General features: G+C 37.5%; 2 protein-coding genes across 4 annotated transcripts in view; one reads left to right on the forward strand and one right to left on the reverse strand.

Annotated features, from left to right (window-relative positions):
• The first annotated feature begins 3,683 nt into the window (after positions 1-3,683).
• Positions 3,684-14,409, forward strand: LOC107571258 (rho GTPase-activating protein 22-like). Its single transcript, XM_016257575.1, has 8 exons — positions 3,684-3,735; positions 5,209-5,388; positions 6,668-6,875; positions 6,958-7,090; positions 7,729-7,802; positions 7,886-8,007; positions 10,641-11,436; positions 13,743-14,409. Exons 1-8 carry the CDS (start codon positions 3,684-3,686, stop codon positions 13,963-13,965), a joined length of 1,788 nt encoding a protein of 595 aa, XP_016113061.1. The 3' UTR covers positions 13,966-14,409.
• A 3,535-nt stretch (positions 14,410-17,944) lies between these two features.
• Positions 17,945-26,932, reverse strand: part of mapk8b (mitogen-activated protein kinase 8b) — a 32,873-nt gene continuing 23,885 nt past the window's right edge. For 2 of the 3 annotated variants that reach the window (XM_016257579.1, XM_016257580.1), the window contains exons 8-12: positions 25,767-25,949; positions 24,434-24,558; positions 24,246-24,309; positions 23,352-23,429; positions 17,945-20,470 (exon numbers count right to left, since the gene is read on the reverse strand). In XM_016257579.1, coding sequence (XP_016113065.1) covers positions 20,340-20,470; positions 23,352-23,429; positions 24,246-24,309; positions 24,434-24,558; positions 25,767-25,949 — 581 coding nt within the window. In that variant the 3' untranslated portion in view covers positions 17,945-20,339. Of the gene's footprint in view, positions 20,476-23,351; positions 23,430-24,245; positions 24,310-24,433; positions 24,559-25,766; positions 25,950-26,932 lie in introns of all 3 variants that reach the window. The other variant, XM_016257581.1, reaches the window with a different exon arrangement.

A 26,932-nucleotide genomic window follows, 5' to 3' on the forward strand; every position in this document is an offset into this window, starting at 1 on the left:
TATATATATATATATATATATATATATATATATATACTGTATATAGTTTCCCTTAGCCACTATGTCAGCTTTTTATTGATTATAAAAAAAAATTATAGTTTCAGTGTATATGTTTACATTCCAACTGATGTAATTAAATTGTATTCACCTTATATTGTAAATGAGCAACATATTTGCCATAATAGATGTCCATATTTGGAAATAAATACCCGTAGCGGTCCACGACTACGTAAAACAGCTGTCCGACTGATAATTCAGCTATTTACGCCATCAAAATTCAGATTTAAAACAAGATTAGGATAAAAGCATCTGCTAAACAGATAAATATAAATGTAAATGCACTCAATAAGTCTTATCTCTTCACTCTCATTGTGTTGTGGCTGACCATACGATAAACCACGAGCGTCCAGCGATGCATGTTACACACATTCCACTATCATCCGCAGCACGCTGAGGCTTTTACACACAGAGCGCCGATCATCCTTCATCAGCAGCCTGTAGCTCAGGCTCCGGTGAGATGTGAAATACAGGCAGAGCACAGGGTTTCATTCATCATGCATCAGCTTGATGGATGACGCTGTGTTAATAAGCAAAGCTCAATGCATGTAAAAGGCTGTGATTTAGCCCTTTATGTCCTCTCAAACCTGCCTATAGCTCCCTTCCCCCACCAGCCTCATGCTACCTGCTGAGCATCACGGCATCTGCTGGAAGATGTTCAACCATGAACCATGCATTTATTTATTTATTTCTCTCTGGAAAGCATTCTGCAGCATTCTAATGTATTGTATAAAGAGTGTCAAGCTGTAAAACTGACCTCCCAGGTAACCGAGTTCTTGCTCAGATTAATATTAACAGTCATTTATTTGGTAGAAGACATGCACTATGCTGGATAATGTGCAGTCAGTCGGTCATTATTGCAAAATAAACCCTTCAGGGCGATTCGAGACCTCTCTGCTTTGTGGCAGGGTCTTACGTCAACCTGAAGGGGTTTGTTTTGCGATAACGACCAGCTGACTGTACATTATACCTTATTTATTTCCCAATGGACATTACATTATATTCATGGATTTGGTAGATGCTTTTATACAAAGAGATTTGGATTGACTTTGCATTGAAGGTATACATTGATTTAGTTCATGCATTCCACGGAAATCGAACCTAATCGAACACTGATGTTGCTAGAGTCCTACACATTTTTTAATTTGCATATCTAGAATAAAAATGTTCTAGATATAATTTGCTTTTCTAATAACAAAATCGGTAGATAGATAGATAGATAGATAGATAGATAAATAGATAGATAGATAGATAGATAGATAGATAGATAGATAGATAGATAGATAGATAGATAGATAGATAGATAGATAGATAGATAGATAGTAATTTTGCCATATATATACAGTATATATATATATATAATTTTTGAAATTACTATATATATATATATATATATATATATATAAAGCTATAGTAGTATCTTAATGATAACACTGATTTAGAGTTCATGTCTTAAAGTTTGCAAACCCATGCTCTAGGTTGTTTCTTGCAGTTGCTAATCTTAACCAGCGGTGGACTTTATCTAAGGTGGCAAATTGATATGCCACAATCATGGTGCCAGTACTGACACTGTCATCATGCACAACTTGAAAACATTCCTTCCACTATATTTTAATTGCAATTTTAGAGGCAACTATTCTCAGAGTTGGTCCTGTCCGTGCCAAAACAGGCAGTTTTGGTGACCACATCCTAGAAACGCCCAAGACAAAGTGGGATGATATGAATCATCGTGTAGAGAGATTTGCAAACTGGGTGTCTGCACTCTGTTCCATTTGACTTCAGCACTGAAAATGCTCAAAACCGATGGGCACTAAACACTCGTGTAAACCAGAGTGCAGTGAAAACGTTTCTGTCATGGGCTCCACAGATTTATAGCTTTGAGGGAGTTTTAAAACACTGAATGCTTGCATTTCTGCTTCACACATCAAAGCTGAAAGTTCCTACTTCTGCATAATATTCACAAAAAATATATAGTGCCTCGCACAACCAAACCAATTGTAGGTGCACTGGATGAAGAAAGCTAGAAAAAATGGCCTATTATCATTACTAACCGCTGATTAAACTCACTATAAATGTGTTCATAAATGTGCTTCTGCTTTGCATGTTTCGTAAGCCTGTGGAAAGTCAATTGACCAAAACGCTGCTCATTAAAATATTTTTGTGATGATCCAAACTTGAGTACTGTGCAGGATTTATATTTTTCTAGTTTATATTGCAAAATACTCACAGAAATAAAATGGAACACTTATCAAGCAAATTGGTACAGTGTTCACCTATGATAGAATAAAATGCAAATTTAGCTTAAATTTAGCTAACTTTAACTACTGAAACAAAGGCTGCAATAATCATCCCGTCAAGTCAGAATACAAATTTAGTGAGTGAACAATGTTAGAAATTGAAACTTGAGATTTGTATTTGCCGCTACCAAGTTCATAGCTAGGAATATGAATCACCGGTTTCAAGATTTATCGCGGTTTTAAAGAAAAATCACGGTTTCAAAACCACTAAAATGTTCCATTATACCATTCCTGCGCTATGCGGCAGAGCATTTTTTATTTTTTTTCAGAGATAGAAAGTCCCCTGGAACTTACACGATTATTTCAGCCGATCTCTGTTACGGACTTGCACAAACTGCATTGCAATAATTTTCATTTGTCATTTGTGTGGAAATATTACCAAGTCTGCAACAGCCGTTAATAGAGGCCAGAGATGCTGAAGACGGACGCAAAGAGGAGAAAAATATTGTAGCAGGCAAAGCACGGTTCAAGATGCAATAAATATTGGGGAAAAAATCCTAAATTTTGACTTTTTGGTTATATGACTGTATCTCTGAGGGGAACTGAAGATTAGATGGTATTTTCTTTTCGCCTTGCCTCTGGATAATCCATATTAAAGCAGTGTTTATAAGCGCAGCGCTGCTTTGTTTACAGCAGTAACCAAGAAAATGCTGTATCGCTGCTGTTCAGTAAGCGCCACCTGTTGGCAGAGAGTGAATTTGTGTCTCATTCAGCCGATCCGCTGTTTCTGTTACGTGCAGGCATGCGCTATGTAGCATAATTTCACAAAGCCAAAATCAACCTGTGCAGATCCAGATTACAAATGATCTCATTCTTGATGGTAAACATGCATTCTTTGTAATTAGAGCAATTCGCTGAATAGCTTTGCATATAATTAATGTAAATGTCTGATGCATTTTTGTAGATCGATCTAGAATAGTTCAATAAAAAAAATCAGGATGCATCAGTGAATCGATTTTTCACCCCTAAAGTGCACCATAAATATTTAGATAACTAAATTTGGTGTTAACCTAAGTAATGCACCAAACACAATAAATAAACAGCCAAACGCACACAGCATATGACAATAGCAGCAGTTCTACACCCAACAGCACTTTCTGATGTCAGATGTATGGACTAGCGTGATCCAGATTTTACTTATCCTATATCCTCTCTGGGATGATTGAGATGTAAATGACAACTATTGACGATTTGTTTCTGAAAGCGACGGTTTGAAGCAAACACATCTACAGCATGAATTCTACTTGAGCTGTGTTTGGGTTCATGGCCAATCTGTTGGAGTAAGAGACATGGCAGAACATTAGTACCAGCTCAATCCCTCGGTGCATCATGGGGCAGGGCTGCTGTAAGCCACCGAGGCACAAACCAACCCTAAACCAAGGTAATACCTCTGTTCATGCACTTACACGCAGAAATCCAAGTGACAAGGATTTTCTAGAATTTTCTTTGCTGGGGGCAATAAAAAACATACTGTAAATGATGGGTTATGCTTTGTTATTTTTGTATGGAATAGTTTGTTCATAATGCAATTGTTTGTTCAATAATATTTATGCAATGTTAATTTTCTTTTTTATATGGCTAATCAAGATGACGTCTGAGATTGTACCTCTACACCCTTCCGCATGTCATTTTCAAGTGTTCAAAATGAGTAAATAATAAAACCTGACATACGTATGATAAATAAGATGAATGAACTTGTTAGTACTTTTGTAACTAGGTATACAGATACCTGCAAGCTAAAATAAATAAATAAATAAATGATTAGAATCAGAAGTTGAAATTGTTACAATCTGATATTAGAATGGAACTACGTATTGTGGGCAGCAACATTCTTTTAAAATATCACATCTAGGGTAACATAAAAGACAAAAATAAAATAAATACTGTACAAAATTATGATTTAAACAACATAATACAAGTTTTGACAAATAAAATGATAAACATTGGTCTGAACAAAAACAGCAGGCGGGTTGAATAAAAATGCACAGTAGTTTGGCTCTTATGGAGAAGCAGAAATACAGCGGTTACCCCGTACACAAAGCACTGCGTTTATAAACACTAGGCATTATACAGAGGTAATCACTTGATTAATCACTTGAATGGCCTATTTCAATGTTAGAATGGTGAATTTCGTCGAAAGGCCACGGGTTTGCAGGTACACTGTAAAAAATTACCTTGAATTTAACGGTAAAAGACTGTAAAAATGCTACAGTAAAAACCTGTGTTAAAACAGTAAAACCTAAAACGTTGCTACCGTATTTTTTACGGTAAAATTCCTGCAACCGCAGAATTTTTTTCTACAGTGTATGCATGCAAAACATTTACTGTTTGATTTGGCAAAAGTAAGTCCTTTGATTATCAATAGTAATCAGATACCAATAATTTCTGTTTTCTCCTAATTGCAAGATTCAAAGAATTATGAGATATAAACTCACAATTGTGAGAAAAAATTTAAAAATCAGGAGATACAAAGTTGCACCTTTTTGATTTTTTATTCAGCAGCATAAATAAGCTTCCGTAAAAAGATGACTGAATGATATGTAAAACAAAATTGCAACCAGTTACAGCACCTCAATAAATATATTATTCCAGGCTAAACTCTTTACACCAGCATTATACAATGACTTTCTGTGCAAATATAATTACATATCTAAATCTATCTTGGTGAAAAATCTGTGCTATTCATTTGATCTAAAAAAAGGAACAACAGAAAGCTAGCAGCTCTTGCATCTGTAACCATTCACTATCTTGGCACATAAATTAGTTGCACGCAATAATAGCAATGTTTAAGAATTTATTTCAAATGAAACTCTTCAAGTGAGAAATGTGAAGAACGATGTGTATCTCTGAGTAGTACAAGAGCAAGTAATTCCATCATCTGACAGATCGCCTCTCTTGTTTTCTGTCTCAGCGGGTGAGAAAGACAAGGCTGCGATGAGCCATGAGTCCTTTCTACTCATGGCCAACTCCCAGAGTGACATGGACGACTGGGTGAAGGCCATCAGACGCGTCATTTGGGCTCCGTTTGGAGGAGGTACAACCACTCAATTGAAATACATATGAAGAGTTTGGTTCCAAAACGCTTTAAATCCATTTGGATTAATTTGAGTAAAAATGTGTTTTCTTTACCAAGAAAGTGGCGATGAAAACCACTTTTTTCTGTTTCAAACTTCCACATAGCATCTTTAGGTTATAATAACAGTAAAAATTCAAATTCAGATTTTGATTTTCAAAGATTTATTATAAAATGTTATTTTTTCCCCAAAATGCAATAAATCCATGACACGTTTTTTTTTTTTCAAATGCAATAAATCCATTGAATCAATATAAAAGTTCATTTTTCATATTGAAACTTTTGAAAATACACAACATGGTTAATCCACATATGACAGCCTCTGAACTTGGTCAATACTAATCTTATATGCAGGCACTGGACTAAAAATACATTCAATCAGTCATCGCTCCCAAAATGAATTCAACGGGTCATCTTGTTAATGCTATAAATTATTTACAACAATAAAATAACATTTCATCATTAACAATATCACATTAGACCACAGAAATTCCAAAATGACATTTCCCTTACATTCAACTTCCAAGAGTGCATTAATCTTTGCCATGTTACATTCATTTAGTTGACTAGCGGATATATCACATTCTGCAGAGAAGGGAGACTGGCATTTGTCGCGTTGGAAAGAAAGGGAGAAAACATGGCAGAATAACTCGGCGGATATCGCATTTTACGTAAAGTTAAAAATTTACTTTTCAATACCGACCAGACACTGATTTTGGAGGAAACTAAATTTTTTTCAAATGCCGTTTATCGCATTTTGGAACCAAACTCTTCATATACTGTTACATAGTTAGTTGGATGTTTCATGTATGCTCACATGATATCACCAGTGTTGTCAGTGGTCTACGCTCACAAAAATACCACTGAGCAGAGTACATGCCTCACTATCCAGTTTAAATTACAAAGTCATGTTATCGATAGAAAGTTCAAACAAGTAATGTAAAGCAAGTTATCAGCTCTCAGTATAAACAATGTGGCAATGTGTCTCCACTTCCATTAGCAGCTAGAACCGTAAAAGCCCGGTTGACATTTTTTGTGCAATGGAAAGAGTCCATGAATGTTCTTCACGGAACCATAGATGTCAACAGAGAACAATTATTTTTAAGAATGTAGAGTAAATATCACGGCAAATCACTGTGGTAATGATCAAAGTCCAATAGTATTATCACTGTACCGTACATTTGTTTTGTAAGGCGTGATGTGTGTTTTGACTGATTTACGCTAAAAATTATCTCTACAGGCATATTTGGCCAGCGTTTGGAGGAGACTGTACAATACGAAAGGAAGTTTGGTCCTCGTCTCGCCCCTCTCTTAGTGGAGCAGTGTGTGGATTTCATCAGGGAACAGGGTCTTGATGAAGAAGGCTTGTTCCGGATGCCAGGACAAGCCAACCTCGTGAAGGAGCTTCAGGAGGTCTTTGACTGTGGAGATAAACCTCAGTTTGACAGGTACACAGCTACTCCGAGCACAGACATGGAACACTAAACCGTTACCAACTGTTCATACTAACCCTATAATTGGCATTTCTAGTAACACTGATGTCCACACTGTGGCTTCCCTGCTGAAGCTGTATCTCAGGGAGCTCCCCGAACCCGTCGTTCCCTTCTGCAAGTATGAGGACTTTCTCAATTGTGCTCAGCTCCTGGCCAAAGATGAGGAGGAGGTTAGTGACTGCACGAAATCTGAACAGCAGTGTATAGAGAAGAAAAGTTAGAAAAGAAAAGAAACACTTCTGGTCAAAGATGCTTTTTTACCAATTATCAGTGGAAAGGGGTGCTTAACCTTCATTGTAGCCTGGGATATGTTAAACACAGTTGTTTTTGTAATTTAGTTATTTTCTAGCAGTAAATATTGCTAGTTGTATATGAATAATGTCTGAAATAAAAAAAGGATATACGTTTTTTTAAATAAAATGTTATTATACAAAGGGTTACAAACATCAAATTTGTCCACATTTATAACATTAGGGAAAAAAGGTACACCAGAATGGTTAGTTTGGATTAACATTTTTTTGTTCACCCCTGTTAAAACTGGTATATAGTTGTTTTTGTTATTTTGTAGCAATAAACATTGCTCTCTCTCTCTATATATATATATACAGTATATATATATATATATATATATACAGTGGGTACGGAAAGTATTCAGACCCCCTTAAAATTTTCACTCTTAACAGTTTCAAGCACTTGATTTTTTTAGAGAAGGCTTATTGTCTTTGATATAAGATAAACCATCAATATTTTCACTTGAATTTGAACCACGAGACGTTTTGGTCACTTCAGTGACTTCATGTTTCCACAGGGGATAAGAGAATTAGGGAAGCTAGTGTCGACCCTTCCAGCTGCCAATTACAACCTTTTGAAATATATATGCAAGTATGTCCAACATAATCATTTTAGACACATTTTTGTCAGTCGTTTTCATGCTTCAGTGCTGAAAGTGAGCTCTGTCGTTGTAGATTTCTGGATGAGGTGCAGTCTCACGCACATGAAAATAAAATGGGTGTGCAAAACCTGGCCACCGTGTTTGGACCAAATATCCTCCGTCCCAAATTGGAGGATCCAGTAGCTATTATGGAAGGTAAGCACTTATTATTGAATTTCCAACCCAATACTTTGAAAAGCAAAACACACTTCAAAACTAGACACCTACAGGATGGTTGGACCAACTATGCCTAATGTAGCTGACTCATCAGTAAATGAGTACAAAACAGCGTTTCACTGACCTTGGCGCCTGCAGGGACCAAAAAGGTGAGTACATCGCTCCTGGAGATAGCCATGCTGCTGTTCCTGAGCACAGAATTTTTTTTCTGAGAGAAGGGATTTCGACCTTTGTGAAAGGTGCTTCAGGCCTTTCCTTCTCTTCACTCACCGAAAATGCTTGGAGGTCCCCGACCCTCTTGATGGAAGTGAGCGCAGTCAGGAGCGCTGTCTTAGCAGACAGGATTTTAAGCTCGACTGAAGGAGGATTCAACTTTCTGGCTCCCCTCAGGAACCTGACGATAAGATCATGCTTTCCCAAGGACCGGCCGTCCATTGTGCTGCGATAGCAGCCACCTACACTTTTCAAGGTGGAGGGTGACAGCCTACGCTCCAACCTTTCTTGCAGGAAAGAAAGCACTACTCTAATTGTGCATCTTCGGGGGTCTTCTCGGCGAGAAGAACAACAGTTCGCGAACAGACTCCACTTCGGTGCATAAGCTTGACTTGTAGAGGGAGCTCTAGCCTGAGTGATGGTGTCCACCATGCCCGGTGGCAGATCGCTTAAGTCGCGTCTCGTCCAGGAGGTGGAGGTTCCAAAGAGCCAAGATGCGAGGGTGCCATAGCGTGCCGAGCCCCTGAGAAAGGAGATCCTTCCTCAGAGGGATGTGCCAGGGAGGGCCTGTCGCAAGGAGCATGAGTTTTAAAATCTAGGTCCAGGTGGGCCAGTAAGGCGCAACCAGCAATACCTGTTCCTCGTCCTCCCTGACCTTGCACTGTGTCTGTGCGAGAAGGCTCACTGGGGGAAACGCATACTTGCATAGAGCCCGAGGCCAGCTGTGTGCCAGTGCGTCCGTGCCGAGGGGAGCCTCGGTCAGGGAGTAATACAGCTGGCAGTGGGAGGACTCGGGGGAAGCAATCAGGTCTACCTGGGCTTCCCCAAATCGACTCCAGATCAGCTGGATGGTCTGGGGGTGGAGACACCATTCTCCGGAGAATGTGAGCTGTCGTGAGAGCACGTTGGCTGCACGATTGAGCCCCCCTGGAATGTGGATGGCACGCAGCAACTTGAGCCGCGTCTGACTCCAGAGAAGGAAAAGGCGGGTGAGACATGCGACATGATCGTAGACCTCTCTGTCGGTTGATGTACAAAACAGTCGCAGTGTTGTCCGTGCGTACCAACACGTGCTTGTCGTGAAGCAGTGGCCAGAACTGCCACAAGACTAGAAGCACTGCCAACAGCTCGAGGCAGTTAATGTGCCAAAGCAGTCGAGGCCCTGTCCAGAGCCCCGAGGCTGCCTGCCCATTGCATGTAGCGCCCCAGCCCGTGCTGGAGGCATCCATCGTGACAACGATATGCCGGGACACTTGCTCTAAGGGAACTCCAGCCCGTAGAAAGGTAAGGTCTACCCAGGGGCTGAATGAGTGGCGACACGTCGGCGTGTCAAGCAAGGGCGTGTCATGCTGCGGGAGGAGTGAGAGGTCCGAGGGGACTGGCCTGGCGGAGAGGCTCTCACTGTAACCCTCAGATCACCGAGAGCACTAGCCGGCGGTCCTCTGCTCGCGGCAGAGAAACCGGGATGGGTAGTGACAGAAGGTGCCCCTCCCACCCCTTTGAGGAGAGAGAGGCGAGATCGCAGCACTGTCATGGTCATATGCTTACAATGAACCATCCACGAATTTAGCTTCAGCGTGCTGGATGCCCAGACACTGAAGACAACGATCGTTGACAGAGGACAGGTAATGACTGCAAACAAGAGGATACGGAGAGAGCGGCATCTTTAAAAAGACGCAAACCGACTGTGATCAGAAACTGCTCTTTTAGATGAAGCACCCAGGGGAATCACTGACTTAACAGGGACGCCGTAACGCCACCAAGAACAGCCTCTTTTTCCAGCAGAGAGAATTCGCCTGGTGAATCCCGAACTGTGTAGCTCATTCACTTGGCTCCGAAGCAAAAATCTGATGAGTGGATGCATCTGCCGCCTATTTATACCCATGTGCATTGGGAGTGGGCTCAGCTTGCAAAATCCACTAGCCAATTTTTATTGCCATTTTCTCTTAATCAGAGAGGCTTCAGGCTCCCATGTAAGACCCCTATGTCATCACGACATAAATCATAGTGAACGACAGAAAGGGAACTACACATTTACTTAAACATTAAGTTCTGACTTAAGAACTAATGATGCAACAAAAATAAGTGCAAAGTTACAAGTTAAAAACCAACCACAATGTAAAAAATTATTTTTCAAAGTCATAAATAAAACAAAGATTTTAAGAGTACATTTTACAAGAAAATACTATTTCAGTCTTTCTACTGATTTCATAACTAATACTTATTAGTTCTTTGTAATTTTTTGGGAAATTTTGTGACCTATTTCTGGGTGAAAACTGTTTCTCACCTATTTTTTTTAGGACTTTACATCCTAATTTACGACTTAAGCATCACTTATAGATGAGGATTATGGAATACAGCATTGTGTGTGTGTGTGTATGTGTGTGTGTGTTTTATAGGCACCTCCTTTGTTCAGCATCTCATGACGCTCCTCATCAGCAAACACAAGCGCCTGTACACTGAAAAAGACTCAGAAACATCTCAGAACCAGATGGAGCTCAAGGACCAAAGCCAGCAACTTCAGCAGTCCAACCTGGTGGACTGGATCTCTGAGGAGGATCTCCACACCTGCCCGTCTGCAGACGCCGCTTTGGCCTCCAAGCCCTTGCCTCAGGGAAAGGGAGAGACAGCCGTCAGCCCTAGTAAGCAGGCCAAGACGCTTCCAGGATGGAAGTACACCTTCAAAGGCTCCTCGGCCAAAGGAGCCGCCGCGGTGGATGGTGGGAACTGGTTAATGAACGGTCTGTCCTCACTGAGGGTACACCGCCGAACCTCGTCTGGCGAACGTTCCAGGGACTCGGGCTCCTCTCAGAGACTGTCTACTTACGACAACGTCACGTCTTCATCGAGTCTGGGCAGCGTGCCGAGTATGGACAGCACGCCGTGGTCCACTTCATCCTGTGAGATCTCCGTCACAGACTCAGGAGGCGAGCCGCTGGGGACAGAAGACAGGCCGAGCGCTCCAGAGGAACAGAGCGAGGAGGAAGCCAAGCCCGGCGAACACGAGGAGGACGCTGAGGAGAAGCGCGCGAGCGGTTTGTTTTGCGGTGACAATGGGAGCATCGCACCGGTCATTAGAGTCGTGGATGAAGACGGAGATGCAGACGAAAGTCCTTCGTCTCTGGTCAGCGTCGTGGCAGAACTGAAAGAAGAGCTGAGGAAGCAGAAACAGACTTATGAATCTAGAATTAAAAAGTAAGACTGCTGTTTTTTAAATGACAAGGACGGTTGAAATCGTTTAAAAATGACACCTATATTTAAAGGGGTCATATGTCGATGCTAAAAATAACATTAATTGGTGTATTTGGTGTAATGCAATGTGTTTACATGGTTTTAGGTTAAAAAAACACATTATTTTCCACATACTGTACATTATTGTCGCTCCTCTCTGCCCTGTCTTTCTGAAACGCGTAGATTTTTACAAATCTCATCGTTCTGAAAAGCACGGTGTGCTCTGATTGGCCAGCTATCCAGTGCATTGTGATTGGCTGAATGCCTCAAGCGTGTGACAGAAATGTTACGCCCCTCACCATATTTGGAAACACACAGCGTCTCCACGACAACAATACTAAAGCGAGAATAAAAGTTACGCCTTCTTTCTTTGCATAAACAACATTGGGGCAGTATTATGCAAATCTTCCCACACAGTGATGTAGACATGTGGGGGGGGGGTGTTTGAACGAGGCGTTTTAGGAGGGCGTGGACGAGTCAACTTTTATAAAGAATATCTCTTTGGGTTTTAGTCTTTATGGATCTTATCTACGCACAAACAGCTTGTAACACACCAAACACAACGGAAATCTTGAAATCGCATCATATGACCGCTTTAAGCTCTGTTCGGGTAGGACTAGTTTCTTTGAGTAGAGGTCAGGTAAATTTGTAAATAATCTGTATTTTAGCATCATTTGTACTAAAAATATAAACTTAGTTCTGTGCTTAAAGTGGCAGTGCACCAAAAAAGAAAATCATCAACATTTGTCATCATTTATTTACCCTCAAGTTGTTTCCAAACCAATATTTTTCTTTCTTCTGCTGAACACAAATGAAGATATTTTGAAGAATGTTTGTAACCAAACAGTTCCTGGTAGCCATTGACTACCATATTATTATTATTTTTCCATACTATGGAAGTCAATGGCTACCGTCAACTGTTTGGTTACCAACATTCTTCAAAATATATATTTTTTTGTGTTCAGCGGAAGAAAGAAAAATATTGGTTCGGAAACAACTTGAGGGTGAGTAAATGAAAACAGAATTAAAATTTTTCATGAACTGTTCCTTTATGTCAAGAGTTGTCAAATGTTTTGAAGCCAAGCAGAAATAATATGACCCCTTGAAAGATTCTACATTTATAAAATACATGTACATAATTTCATATACAAATGCTCATTTATACTATGTGAGAAATAAGTGACATATTATGAAGACAACATTTTTGTGATCTACAAAATCTTAGAAATTTTTTTTTAAAAATACTTTTTTTTAATTTGAATAATTTGGGGGTCCTCTGAAAAATCACAGACTCTGTTAATAATTGTAAAAGAAATATTGTTTTGAAATGAATCCTGTCTGAGGCTCTCTAGAATTATTTTATTGCCAGAATTTGTACTTTTAATAACTTGTTTTTAATGATGGATCAGATTGTTGAATCCTTACTATAAACATAAACTGAATCTGAATAAATGTATTAATTTGTATGTTTAGCATAATTTGTACTAAAAATCGAAACAAGGTACACCATTCATAAAATCTATAATATATAAACATACATTTCATGTATAAAGATCCATTTGTATCGTGTGAGAAAACATGTCCTATTAGGAAGACAAAATGCACTTTGTGATTTTTCCAACAAGAGTTGAGAAAAATGTTACAAAAAAAAAACTTTTTTCCCAAAATGTTTTGAATAATTTGGGGGTCCTCTGAATCATTATCATCCGTTAATAATTGTAAGAGAAACTTTGTTTAGAAACAAATTCTGAACAAAATTAATGTTTCACTTAAAACATGTATTGCCAGATTCAGTACTTTTTTAAAACTTACCGTAGTTTTGGTAAATGTCTTGTTTAAAGACCAATTTATACTTTTTTTTTTTGAACAAATCAAATTCTTATAATTTCTTAATATATGTGACCCTGCCTGTGAAAACCCAGCTAAAGTCATTTTTTTTGTGATTTACTGTTTTCTACATAAAATCATCCTTCATAAAGATGTAGAACATTCTGTGAAAGTATAACCTTTATATATTTGATATTGACTGAGTAAGGCCATGTCAAAGATTGAAATCATACTTTGATGCTCGTTATCTCATAATTATATTTTGAGACTTCAGCCTGGATTTCACAGACAGGGTCACATATTGTTTTCCTTAACCCACTACTAGGATGACGTTAGTTGTACAAATAAAAATGTACTGTAACCCTGAAAACCCTTGTCATAAGTAACTGTGCGTTGTGATATCTGTATTGTCCACTCACACATCTGTGTTCTGCCCTCTGCAGGCTGGAAGAGTCGAGTTCAGCCCGGTGTGCACAGATGGAGAGACTTGAGCAAGAGATGGAACAGGAGAGAAAAAGAAAACGAATGCTTGAGATCAAACTGAGAAACTCTGAGCGGGCCCGTGAGGACGCAGAAAACCGCAATCGCCTCCTTGAGAAGGAAATGGAAGACTTCTTCTCCACGCTGGGGGATCTGGCTCTTGGAAGCCGGACAAGTGACATTTAATGCAAAAAAATAAACACACCCAAAGACATGAGGACCAGAGCACTCAGGCGTCTCCATAAATCATGTGGACAATTGTATGTCTGCAAAATGTTGTGTTCATCAAATCATTTAAAAGGCCTTCCACTATCACACTAATTCTACTGGTTACTTTTTCCAAGGAGAATGTTCCCGTCATTTCAGCAGTGTAGCATATACTATTCTACACCTGTCATTATAAAGCGATTTCTTTCTGGAAGCTTCAGGTGACACAGAAACAAATGGAACGACTGAATCCGGTCCTGAAATCAGCTCAAATGTTATCATGCATCTTTTGGATGTTCAGGGTTCAGGTTGATAATAATGACGATTAGAGCCGAGTCATTGGCTTTGGCACATAAACGAGCTGAAAATTTACTCCAAGGCCATCTAGTTTGTTTCTTCATCAGGTTTGGAGAAATGTAGCATTGCATCAGTGTCCACTATCACACTAATTCTACTGGTTACTTTTTCCAAGGAGAATGTTCCCGTCATTTCAGCAGTGTAGCATATACTATTCTACACCTGTCATTATAAAGCGATTTCTTTCTGGAAGCTTCAGGTGACACAGAAACAAATGGAACGACTGAATCCGGTCCTGAAATCAGCTCAAATGTTATCATGCATCTTTTGGATGTTCAGGGTTCAGGTTGATAATAATGACGATTAGAGCCGAGTCATTGGCTTTGGCACATAAACGAGCTGAAAATTTACTCCAAGGCCATCTAGTTTGTTTCTTCATCAGGTTTGGAGAAATGTAGCATTGCATCAGTGTCTCAGCAATGGATGCTCTGCAGTGAATGGGTGCCGTCAGAATGAGAGTCCAAACAGCTGATAAAAACATCACAATAATCCACAAGTAATTGTCATGAAGCGAAAAGATGCGTCTTTGTAAGAAACAAATCCATCATTAAGACATTTTTAACTTCAAACCGCTGCTTCTGGCTTAAATACGAGTCCATAATAACGCTTTCTTCAGTGAAAAAGTTGTTTTGTCTGTATTGGGAGAAAAATGTGCACGTTTACAAGCCAGTCTAAAACAGCTCTAAACAAATCTGTGGCTGGATTTTGATGTGATAGACAACAGGAGATGCACTTTCCACTGGAAGAAGCGTTATTATGGAGTATGGACCTATATTTTGACCATGAAGTGATTGTTTAAATTTAAAACATCTTAATGCTGGATTAGTTTGAGCTTTTGTCTTCTCCAGATGTTAACTGATGGACTGGAGTGCTGTGGATTACTTGTGGATTATTGTGATGTTTTTATCAGCTGTTTGGACTCTCATTCTGACGGCACCCATTCACTGCAGAGCATCCGTTGCTGAGACACTGATGCAGTGCTACATTTCTACAAACCTGATGAAGAAACAAACTCATTTACGTCTTGGATGGCCTGAGGGGGTCATCACATTTTTAGCAAATTTCATTTTTGGGGGAACTATACCTTTAAGCAGGCCACTGCTTCACAAAAACATTTAATGCACGCTTTTTTAAAAACTAAAATAGCTCCAGATCTTGGCATTGAAACCGTTTTCTTGCATATTCGGTGGTATTTCAAGACTGCCAAAGTGACCGTCAGTGCCACTCTCATAAAAAAAAATAAAGTTTGAAATGTGGCTTTTGTCAATTGATCTAATTTTATATTTACTCTACACTGTTTAGTATAGAAAGGCTAGAAATGTGAGCACATTTTTAGCAAATTTCATTTTTGGGGGAACTATACCTTTAAGCAGGCCACTGCTTCACAAAAACATTTAATGCACGCTTTTTTAAAAACTAAAATAGCTCCAGATCTTGGCATTGAAACCGTTTTCTTGCATATTCGGTGGTATTTCAAGACTGCCAAAGTGACCATCAGTGCCACTCTCATAAAAAAAAATAAAGTTTGAAATGTGGCTTTTGTCAATTGATCTAATTTTATATTTACTCTACACTGTTTAGTATAGAAAGGCTAGAAATGCTCTGTGGATGTGAGTGGTCAAATACTGTCATAGATTGTGTAGACTCAGCTCATTTTCTGACTGCATAGTGGGTCATATTATATATTAGCATGATGGCCGTAGCCTAATGGTTCATTTTCCAGGCTGCTAATATGAATGTTTCAGGTTCAATCTCACGAAGAAGAGACCCAGAAACTGGACATCACCTCTGTGGCCTCAAGCAAAGTGCTTTTTGCTGCTCGACACGTTTCAGTTATCAATCCATTTGGATATTATTTGGATTTTACTAGAACAGCTTTTACAAAGGACTTGAATGCATATTTAGAGTATGTGAAGATGTTATACATCATGATTAGACTGTTATACTGCGGTCATACATGACGATTAGACGTTGTGCTGTGCTGAAAAGTGTCACTGTGGTGGTATGTAATTATTCACAAAGGACTAAATTAAACGAATTGAAAAGAATGTACTCCACGATGGTTTGTTATCAAGTGCTCAAGTTTGATCGGCAGAAAGCTGATTTTTCACTGTTTGTATCCCTCCGCTTGCCTGTGCTGGGGATTGTGCCGTGATTCTTTCGTTGGTCTTCTATCGTTCGGCAACATTACTATTAACAGTAAGAGTAGAACGCTAGTATATGGTTCCGAATTCAGCAATTCAGTCTTTTTTATGAGCAAGACTGAATCATTCATTCAACCGATTCATTCAAACAAGGAACAAGGCAAGTGCAGTTACCTTTATTTTGCAAGACGGAAGCAAGCTAGAGGTAAGAACACAAACCAATGTGTTTATAATATATCATCTGCAAAACAAGCTGTTTCGTAGAGCTTAAATAACTGGAATAGTTATAGTTCTTGGTATGACATTTATGCGTAGTATGCCATTATGAACTCAGAGAGTCATTGAAACATTTACTCAAGCATTCAATTCAGTAATGCCACTGGGAAAAATACAAATTAACTGATAATACTGTCGCTCAATATAAAGGTTTTCTGCATTTCTTAAGTCTTAATTCCTGCTTTGAGAAAATCTTAAATTCATAAAGTCGTGGCATTAAAGGTTGCATGCACTCTTCAGTATTTTTGTTTTGTTTTCTGATATCTAAACATTTGGTGCTGCTTGCATTTAAAATGACTTTTTTTCATGAAATGTACTAGATTTATGTAATACTCTGTATTTTCAAGGGATTTTATGGTACTAAATTATATTTGTGGAAAAGTTATGATCCATGTATTGCCTGCTAACCACTTTCTAAAATAGGCATTATTAAATAGACAATGAGCATAGACCTAAAAATGAAACTTCCTTTGTTTTTAATCCTTTGGAGCACAGACTTAAATTTGGTCACTTTTTAATGCCTTGGCAGATTATTGCTGGAGAGAGAAAAAAGTGAAACTTAAAAAAAAAAAACATTATAAAAGTGTATTATGAAAAATGCACAAAAATACTTTTTTTTTTTTGTTTTTGACAAAATACATATTCTCCAAAACATGTTTTGCTATAGCCATAAACCTAAACAAGCTGTGTTCCAAATTTAAAGTTGCCCTTAAAAAAAAAATGGCGCGTTCAGTAAGATTTTCTTTGGGCGTAGCACCGAACGTTTCCTCGAGATGAAATTAGTTTTTCAACACAAACAGCACAAGTGTGACTATTTTTTTCAGGACCATTTAACCTTTTTGAATCATGGCCATGCTTTTTGTGTTCACAAAGCAAGTGCCGAATATGTATCGAGTTTCGTACCATTCTGATGAAGTTAAACAAAAAAAAGGTAAAAAATGAACAGCACCAGAGGGTTAAATTAAGATATATTTACTTGAGATGCAAACTGACGTTATGAAGTCTTGTGTTCTGAAAATGTGAACAAAATGAAATGACGCATTGCGTTTCATTTAGTTTATTCCTTAAATTGTTTTTAATTGCTCTTATGAAGTCTTATACTTACCTGTAGAGCCCTGTAAATGTCTGGTATATTAAATTGTGGTGTAAAGGCAATGAGACAAAGAAGGAGACCGTTCTGATTCAAACTGGTGTTTATTTGCAGTACATGTACAGTTGGTATCATAAGATCCCAGTGCATTCTTTGTAGTAGTGCACTTCTCCGTGTCTGTATGCTGTTTAGCACACACAGAGCTAGCAATTTATAACTAACTGTAGGGCTGGCATTGCTAGCAATTATTACATACCAGCACCAAACCTTAACACGTTGGTTTTTCGAGATATTTTACTGATGCCTTTGAATCAGACTTAAAGTCCAATGGCTAAACATAACAACTTGCTAACATCAGCCACAGAGTTTTGTTTTTGGTAAGATGGGTTATGTAACATTGACAGTATAAGCCAAAGGGGGAAAAAAAAATTCCAGATTTAAAAAGACAAAAACATGAATGAATCTGACAGTACCAAACATATCTCTACCTCTGGGTACATAAAACCAATTAGTCTAGATCTATCGATTACAACTAGCATGACAGCAGTGGGTATTGCACATGAACTGTAAAAAATGAGTACAAAGTAAATTTACATTTATTTTACTTCTAGGTGAAGTATACATAATGTACAAAACTATGCGTTGCCTACTATTGACAATAGTTCACTTTAGAAATAAATAAATAATGAAATCTGTATTAACATCCATCTTACGGGCAGCTACGTCGCAAAACAAAAAAAATATGTAGAAATTTAGAGTGAGGTAGTTCATCAAAGCCTACTTTAATCTGAATTATAAAATTTTTGAGTGACGAAGCAAATGCAATGAAAAATCGAAAGTTAAAATTCATGAGCTTCCCCTAAAGAGAGCAAAGAAAAATTAAGAGCACTTAAAACAGAAAAAACTAAAATGTCTGGGATGCAACTAAAAAAAATAATACATATGTTGATCATTATGCGAACTCAAACCTTTAGTTCCTACAACTCCCATCTATCCCGCATGTACATCCCATAGCATTGCCTCATGGGAAATGGAGTTCCCACCTACAGCATTTGATGCAATATCTTGCATATTTCCATAAACAAAATAAAGCTGCAAACCATACACACACACCAAAAAGCTTCCAATTTGCTATTACTTTGATGAAAGACCTTGCTTGAGGAAACGTCCGTTTCCAGATCATCTTCTCAACATGCCCCGACCTTTCAATCGACATACGATAGAATTTCTATCCAATACGAAAGAAAAATAGACACTCCAACATATGAACAGTATTACTTTTGAAAAACCTCACCCAAATTTCTTCATCTTTCTAATCATTCAGGAATGAATGCTGGACTCGGGCACTTTCTCCAAAACGTAGGTATTAATTTCCAAATTTAGCGATGGATTTCGCTCGCAATGTTCGTGTTTTAGGAGGAGCAGAGTTTACACTACATACACTAGTACTGTAAACACAATTACATTTTTCTAAGCATTAAAATGGAAAGTATCGGGCAATTATTTAGCGTTAGACAGCCATAAAATGCAGCCGTTCCTTTGGGAATCATTCTGAACCTCCAATCTAACACGTCTCCATTCATTTAGCATGATTGCTCCATCTGAAACAACGTTATTTAAAAAAAATCACCCATGGGAGCAGATCTTTTTCTCCAAGCGTAATGAATAAGATTGCATTGGTAGACGCAGTTTGAGTACTATAAATCAAAAGCGTTTCATATGCATGGGCCAAACACCCAATAATGAAGTGATCAAACAAGACCTTCACTTCAGGCTGAAGCGTAATGAAAGCTGCGGGTTACTGTTTTCTGTGTTTAAAGTTGAAATATGTACAGACTAGATTACATACAGTGACGTTTGAAAACCCAAACGTGAGAGAATACTACGTGAAGTCAATCGTGTGCAATGACATTAGAAAGAGAAAAGACTAGCTTACAGACCCTAAAAGCACTTTAAAATGTGTTTCTGTAAGACAAACGTCCAAAACGTCCAACTAAAATCAATCAGGTCACATTAAAACCACCTCTGCCGCCGAACAAACATCGATTTTACGCGCCACTGACTCCAAAGCAGTAGTAACAGTGAGGAAACACTCGTTTATCCAGAAAAATGGATGTGCCGTTTTAATAAATGACTCTCGCTCTCAAAAAAACCCCAAAACAATTAAACACCTTAAAAATATATTCCCCATTCATCTTTATAATATAAATAAACTCAAATCATTCCACATCCAAATGGCAAGATGGCGCAGCAGTAGCTTCAATCAGCCGCCAAAAACGAAAGCGATCAAAGTAACGCTGGTTTTCCAAAACTCTTACCTCCGTTCTTACACTTCGTCAATTCAAAAGAACGTGTCAGTTTGAGACAGAAAGGAGGAGCGTTTCCGGACTGGCGAGACGCTTGCATGGAAGCGGGGAGCGGATGATGATGATGATGAAGATGATGATGATGGAGGAGAAGGAGGAGGAGGAGGAGGAGGAGGATAGTCATCTGCAGCAGCCCAGCGGTCCTGCGCTCGCCTCCTGACTGCTGTCCGTGTCGGTGGACATGGACGAGACGTCGTTTGTGGAGGACGAGGACGTCGAGGGCTCGTGGGAGTCATTGCTCACTGCTGCACCTGTGCTATGAGAAACAGACCCCACTTTTATCAGACAGGTACTGCGGAAACTCAGTGACTCCAGGTTCCAAAATTTAGAGATCAAACATATGTATGCGGTGTCTCTTTTTGCAAAACATTTAATTGCTGCTGAATACCATAAACAAAAATCAGCCAGCTACATAAAAACTGGACTCGATTAAGAGCTGTTTGTGTGCAAAATAGAGCTGCACAATTCTGGATAAATTGACTTTTTATTTATTTATTTATTTTTAAATGGAGGTTGTAGTTCTCTCACAATTCTGAAGAGAAAATATTAGACAACTAAACAAAATCTCATGAAATGACTCACTCAAGCTTCACTTGTTTGATGATGAATCAGTGTTTTTGAATGAATCTCTTGAATGAATGAATCAAAGACAAATACATTTTTAACAGCCCCTTAAAAAAAAAAAGATGCGCACACAGGAATTGATGGGCGGAATTAAAATTAAAATTTTACAACAAGTATCTGATTCTGGAATTGGAATTGATTTTCGATTCCCAACGCTAGCTGTCACTAACGTTTATTTTGGTAATAGAGTAATCCATCAATTATGACGACGATTATAATTATTATTATTTTTTTATGGTAATAAAAATAGACCTAAGCGAAGAATTGCTTTTAAAATTACGTGAAATGCATATATAAAATGGCACAGGCAATAATAATTCGCTTAAATAAAGTATCAAATTCAAGTAATTATTTGATTGTATTGAACAAACCTGTTAAAATACATAATGTATTATAAATAGAGCTAATGTGCATTACACATTATAACAAATGCCAACAGAGGGCGCCGACGGCTTGACAATTGTTTTACACTTTACTGCGCGATCTAATCCTTGTTTAATATTGACCAAGCATCATTTGATTCAAATGTCCACTTAATCTTTAATATTTGGCCATTTCTTTACGACAGAAATGCTACAGCCACTGTAATTAAAATAATATGTGGACATCGAAACGGAATTGCTTTTAAAATTACGTGAAATGCATATATAATAGCAATGAGGCAATAATAATTCGCTTAAATAAAGTATCAAATTCAAGTAATTATTTGATTGTATTGAACAAACCTGTTAAAATACATAATGTATTATAAATAGAGCTAATGTGCATTACACATTATAACAAATGCCAACAGAGGGCGCCGACGGCTTGACAATTGTTTTACACTTTACTGCGCGATCTAATCCTTGTTTAATATTGACCAAGCATCATTTGATTCAAATGTCCACTTAATCTTTAATATTTGGCCATTTCTTTACGACAGAAATGCTACAGCCACTGTAATTAAAATAATATGTGGACATCGAAACGTGTGAACTCAGAGCGAGGGTTTGAGCTTTTATTTTGAAATCGTGATGAACAGTTAGCATATTGATAAAGATAGTTATATTCTTCGGTGTTTGCGTAGGTTTATAAATTAATTAACTTACAAATCTGATGAAATGGCACACGTTGCGTTCCCAGATGAACGTTATCATAAACCCAAACTCACAACAACATCCAAAGATGGAGTTTGAGACGCTACACACATGTAAATGATAACAGTTTGTGCAGAGCAGCATTTATTTACTATGTAACCTACGCATGTAAATAATTAAAGCACACATATTAAACCTGCATCGCATATATTTATTTAATATATTTATTAATCACAATAGCATTATGCTTTATTACAATTTTTAAATGGGTTAAATATATCATGCAGCCTTGGAAAATGGTCTAATAATGGTCTAGTAACGATTACTCGATGCGGGCAAAATGAAATCGAATATTTTTTTTTAAATTGAATACTCAATCATTGTAGCCCTACTTAAAACAAACACAAAAAAAATGTTTTAAGGCAATATGTTGCTGTAGAAGTAAATGTATCTTGAATTAAAGATGTTTACACATTTACTAGAAAAACACTGATTTAATTAATAAATAAAACTTGATTTTATATTTTCAATTTACTTAAAGACTGTCAGATATTAACCCTTTGTTTAGAATACAGTGCATAAAGTTCTTTTATAATGTTTTAGGCACACTAAACTCTAATATACTATATTTAATATATAATAAATGGTAAAAATCACTGAATTAGATTTATCCATAAAACAAGAAAAAACCTAAGGTAAGAAAAATAAACCTAATTCAAGACATATTCTCTCAAAACAAGTCTTAATGTCTTAAATACTGTCACTATTCTGGTAAGTTAACCTTGCATTAAAGATGTTTAGATGCATTTACTAGAAAAAAACATTGATAAATGGTACATTAATAAATAAAAGTTACAATTATTTTTTTCTTCTTCATCTTATTTCAGAAGTACGATTGTGCAAACTTTTTTTTTCCCTGTTTTAGGCATAAACCTCACTATATGCTTAAAACAAGGATAAAAACATGAGATAAGGAAAATAAAATGTCTAACAAGAGACCTATTTTATGAAAACAAGTCTTAATATCTTACACGATCAATTGATAAATGGTGACTTTTTAAAATGAATAAATAATCGCTGATAATTTTTTAAATTAAGATAAATAAATGTATAATATTTCACATAAATATAATATACAAAATATAAATGAATGAATCCTAGGTGGTCAGGTTTTGAGAGTTCACCACATGCATTTGTAAACCTCGGACTGATGTTCTTATTGGAATATTTATCCAATAAGGTTGATTGGACATTATATGAACTACTTTCTAATCAAGAATTATTTTGTTAGACATTTACTTTTTTCAGCATGTGACAATAACTCTGACTTTAAACCTGCATATAATTTAAGCCAGGGTTAAAGCGGCGCTTAACCTGTGGTTTAAAACAGATTAACCCAGGGTTAATGTCGTGTGAAAAGCTGGACACTAACCTAGTGAGGCCGGCTGTCCTCGGATCACCCCGTTTTTCGTTCGTTCCTCCCAATCCAGCACTTCCTTATATATCAGCTCTGATCAGGGAACAGATACAGAAGAGCTAAGATTACTTAAGGAAACAAGTCTCTCTTTTTTTGCACTGATGCCATGACGTACAAGCTTATATTTCACGTTGTGCCCACTAACAGAGAAAATAATCATACACATGAAAAAGCTTGGAATCAATGGATTCCAAAAAATATGCATAATCAAATAGTAATTTAATAAATACATTTTTATAAATAGAAAATGTACTTGTTTGTTGCATTTGTGTGTGTATATATATATATACAGTATATACACACATACACAGGTTTTTAAATGTTTTGCATATGTGTCACACATGAATGATTTAGATCATCAAACAAATTTTAATATTACAAAAAAAGATAACCCGAGTAAATATAAAATGCAGTTTTGAAATAATAATTTTGTTTATTAAGGGACAAAAGCTGTGACTTTGGTCTTCATGTGCAATGGCAAATTTTAACCACTGAATTTGTGGAAGCGAATTTGGAAAGTGAAATAAAATTGACCGAAATTTGGATCGAATATTATACATCTTATTTTGAAAACAGATTGAATATTGCGGAAGTGAACTCTGGAAGGTGAATATGAATTATTGAATTTTTAATTATGAAAATGTGCGTGAGATATTTTGAATTGAAATATTCACAGCTTAAATAAACAACTGTTACATTTCAGGACCTAAAAATGCAAGCCCAGGAAATACATGCGTTTTTGTTTCAAAGACATATGGCATTATTGTGCTCCCATATCAAACCTTTATCTCACCAGAGACTAAATATTATGAGTTTATGACAATCAATGATTGAAGATAAAAAGCGCACCTTTCCACTCCTCCACCGTGTGTTCTCTCTCATCCAGCTGTTTATCGGTGATCGCCGGCGGCGGCTGAAACCGAGCAGATAAACGTCAATCAGATACGTCACAAAGAAAAGAAAAGCAGACGTCATGCTCTCCATCAGCGCTCGTCTCTGGAGAGATCATGCAGCTGGACTCAATACCCAACACTCACCGCTTCCACTTCTGACGGGTCGAACCACACGTTGATGTAGGGGTGCTGGAGGGCCTCGTCCACCGAGATGCGTTTGGACGTATCTATTACCAGCATTTTGGATAACAAGTCTCGCGCCTGGCTCGCTGCAAAATATTGCATTTCAATCAGAAACTGAATTGAGAGGAAATTCGGCACGGACAATCATGCTGGACTTCGATCACTGTGACTTAATGACGGAAAACCAGTGTGTCTGGACTTCAGCAAAGCAGAACTGTGAATTGAAGGCACCTTTAATTAAAGCAATTAGACATCAGTTAGCACAGTGCTGACATACTCATTTTGAAGCAGGAGGGGCAGCACATTTTAAAGGGTTCAGACCTTTTTATATAAAGCTAATAGCAAATAGTTTACAGCTGTGAACTATGGATTAGCAAGAATACCCAAGTATTTCATACAGTGTTTAATTTCTAAGCTTGAAATTGGTTTTGGTATCATTTTATCCCTAACTGATGTTCACAGAAGAGTTTGAGATGTTTATATATAACAATAAATAGATGCAGTGTTTTTATCTAGACATGCCAAATGGTGCAAGATCAGAAGAATTTGCACATGGAGCAACATTTTATTTTAGAGTAGTTTCTGCTTTGATATGCATTTTAACATTTAATTTGTAAAAAACAAATAATAATAATAATAATAATTTTTATTCTTAATTTTTGTTGTGCTGTAATTGTTGTTGTTTTTTTTTAAATAATTTCTTATTCTCGATTGTATTTACATTTTTGTATTCCTTTACTTTTTTTGTTTTATTCTGCTTTTTGGTATTTGTTTTCGGGCGCTTTAATAAAGCAACTTATAACTTGAAATGTGCTACAGTTATTATTATTATTAATGGTATTATTAACAATAACAATTTAGAAACATTTCATTTTATTTTAAATAAAAGAAATACACCTTCCAATTAAATACTTTTAGTAAGATTTGTCGAAAAGTTGTTAATGTGATTCCACCGTAACATCAAATGCATTTATTTTCATTTGCATCTATAATATGGTAAAATACTAAAACGTATCATGTTTAATAAATATTCACAACTTTAAATAAAACAATATTTGCAGCAAACAAAACACACTAGCCTAGCATCATTAGCCTATCTCCTTGTAGTTTAAAGTTGCACATTGAGTCAGAAGTTTGCATTTATCTGCTAAGTGCATCTTTGAGCATGGCTCATCCAATCAGAACTATCCATTTCTGATTGCAATCTACAATAATCAATATTTACAAAGTAACAACACTATAAATCTATAGAAAGCTTTAAGTCAGGCCTAAATGTTGCAGAAGCATCCCTCACCCTTCAGTTTGTTGTGGTCGGAGTCTGCAGGGAACAGAACGTCTGGGAAGAGCTTCTCAAAGCTGTATCCAGCATAGCGGGGCCGGTTCTCCACGTAAGTCCTCACAGACTGGTTGAGCTTCAGCATGAACTCCTGAGACGGTGTGCCCAGCTGCTCGATCACCTTGTTCCACTGGTCAATGTCTACAGACGACAAGCTAAGGAAAACTACCGACTCTCTCACCAGACTAAGATTTGGTGACTGCCAAGTCACATACATGTGTGTCCCTGCAGCACAAAAGCAGTGTTAAGTCGCTGGGGGATATTTGTAGCAATAGCCAACAATACATTGTATGGGTCACAATTATACAGTTTTCTTTTATGTCAAAAATCATTAGGATATTAAGTAAAGATCATGTTCCATGAAGATATTTAGTAAGTTTCCTACCGTAAATATATCAAAACTTAATGTTTGATTAGTAATATGCATTGCTAAGAACTTCATTTGAACAACTTTAAAGATGATTTTCTCAATATTTAGATTTTTTTGCACCCTCAGATTCCAGATTTTCAAATATTGTGCTATCCTAACAAACAATACATCAATGGAAAGCTGATTTATTCAGCTTTCAGATGATGTATAAATCTCAATTTCGAAAAATTGACACTTATGACTGGTTTTGTGCTCCAGGGTCACATATAATGTTTCACTTTGAACTATAATTATGTTTACTTAAGCAGTTAACCTCTTTATTAACTTTAAGAATGACATAACGTTTTCCTGATCTGGTGTGATATGTTAAAGGCACAGTATGTAAGTTTTCGCTGCTATAGGGCGCGTATTCAAAATAAACAAAGAAACAAAGGCGTAGTTTGATGACGGCGTGACTGAGCGTGGGATCATGGGAGTTGTGGTCTTCATCCGCACAGCCGATGCATTCCGACGGGACTCGGGCAGAAATCATGTTCATGGATGAGCTAATGATTTAATAACGTAGTAGAATGAAGCAGGGTGAGGCTGAAAGCTGTCGAAGCGAAACGAGGCGCTGAACGAGCGAGAGACACGGCTGGAAAGCAGCGGAGCTTTTATTATGACACAGTCGAGCGCTTCCGCTGCCACAGTCGAGCGCGTCCGCTGCTTCCGGTCGTGCGTATGTGGGGTAAAGCAGCAGGGCTTTTATTATGCC

The sequence above is a fragment of the Sinocyclocheilus grahami genome, unplaced genomic scaffold (genome assembly GCF_001515645.1).
Source record: "Sinocyclocheilus grahami isolate Dianchi unplaced genomic scaffold, SAMN03320097.WGS_v1.1 scaffold1573.1, whole genome shotgun sequence".
Lineage (NCBI taxonomy): Eukaryota > Metazoa > Chordata > Actinopteri > Cypriniformes > Cyprinidae > Sinocyclocheilus > Sinocyclocheilus grahami.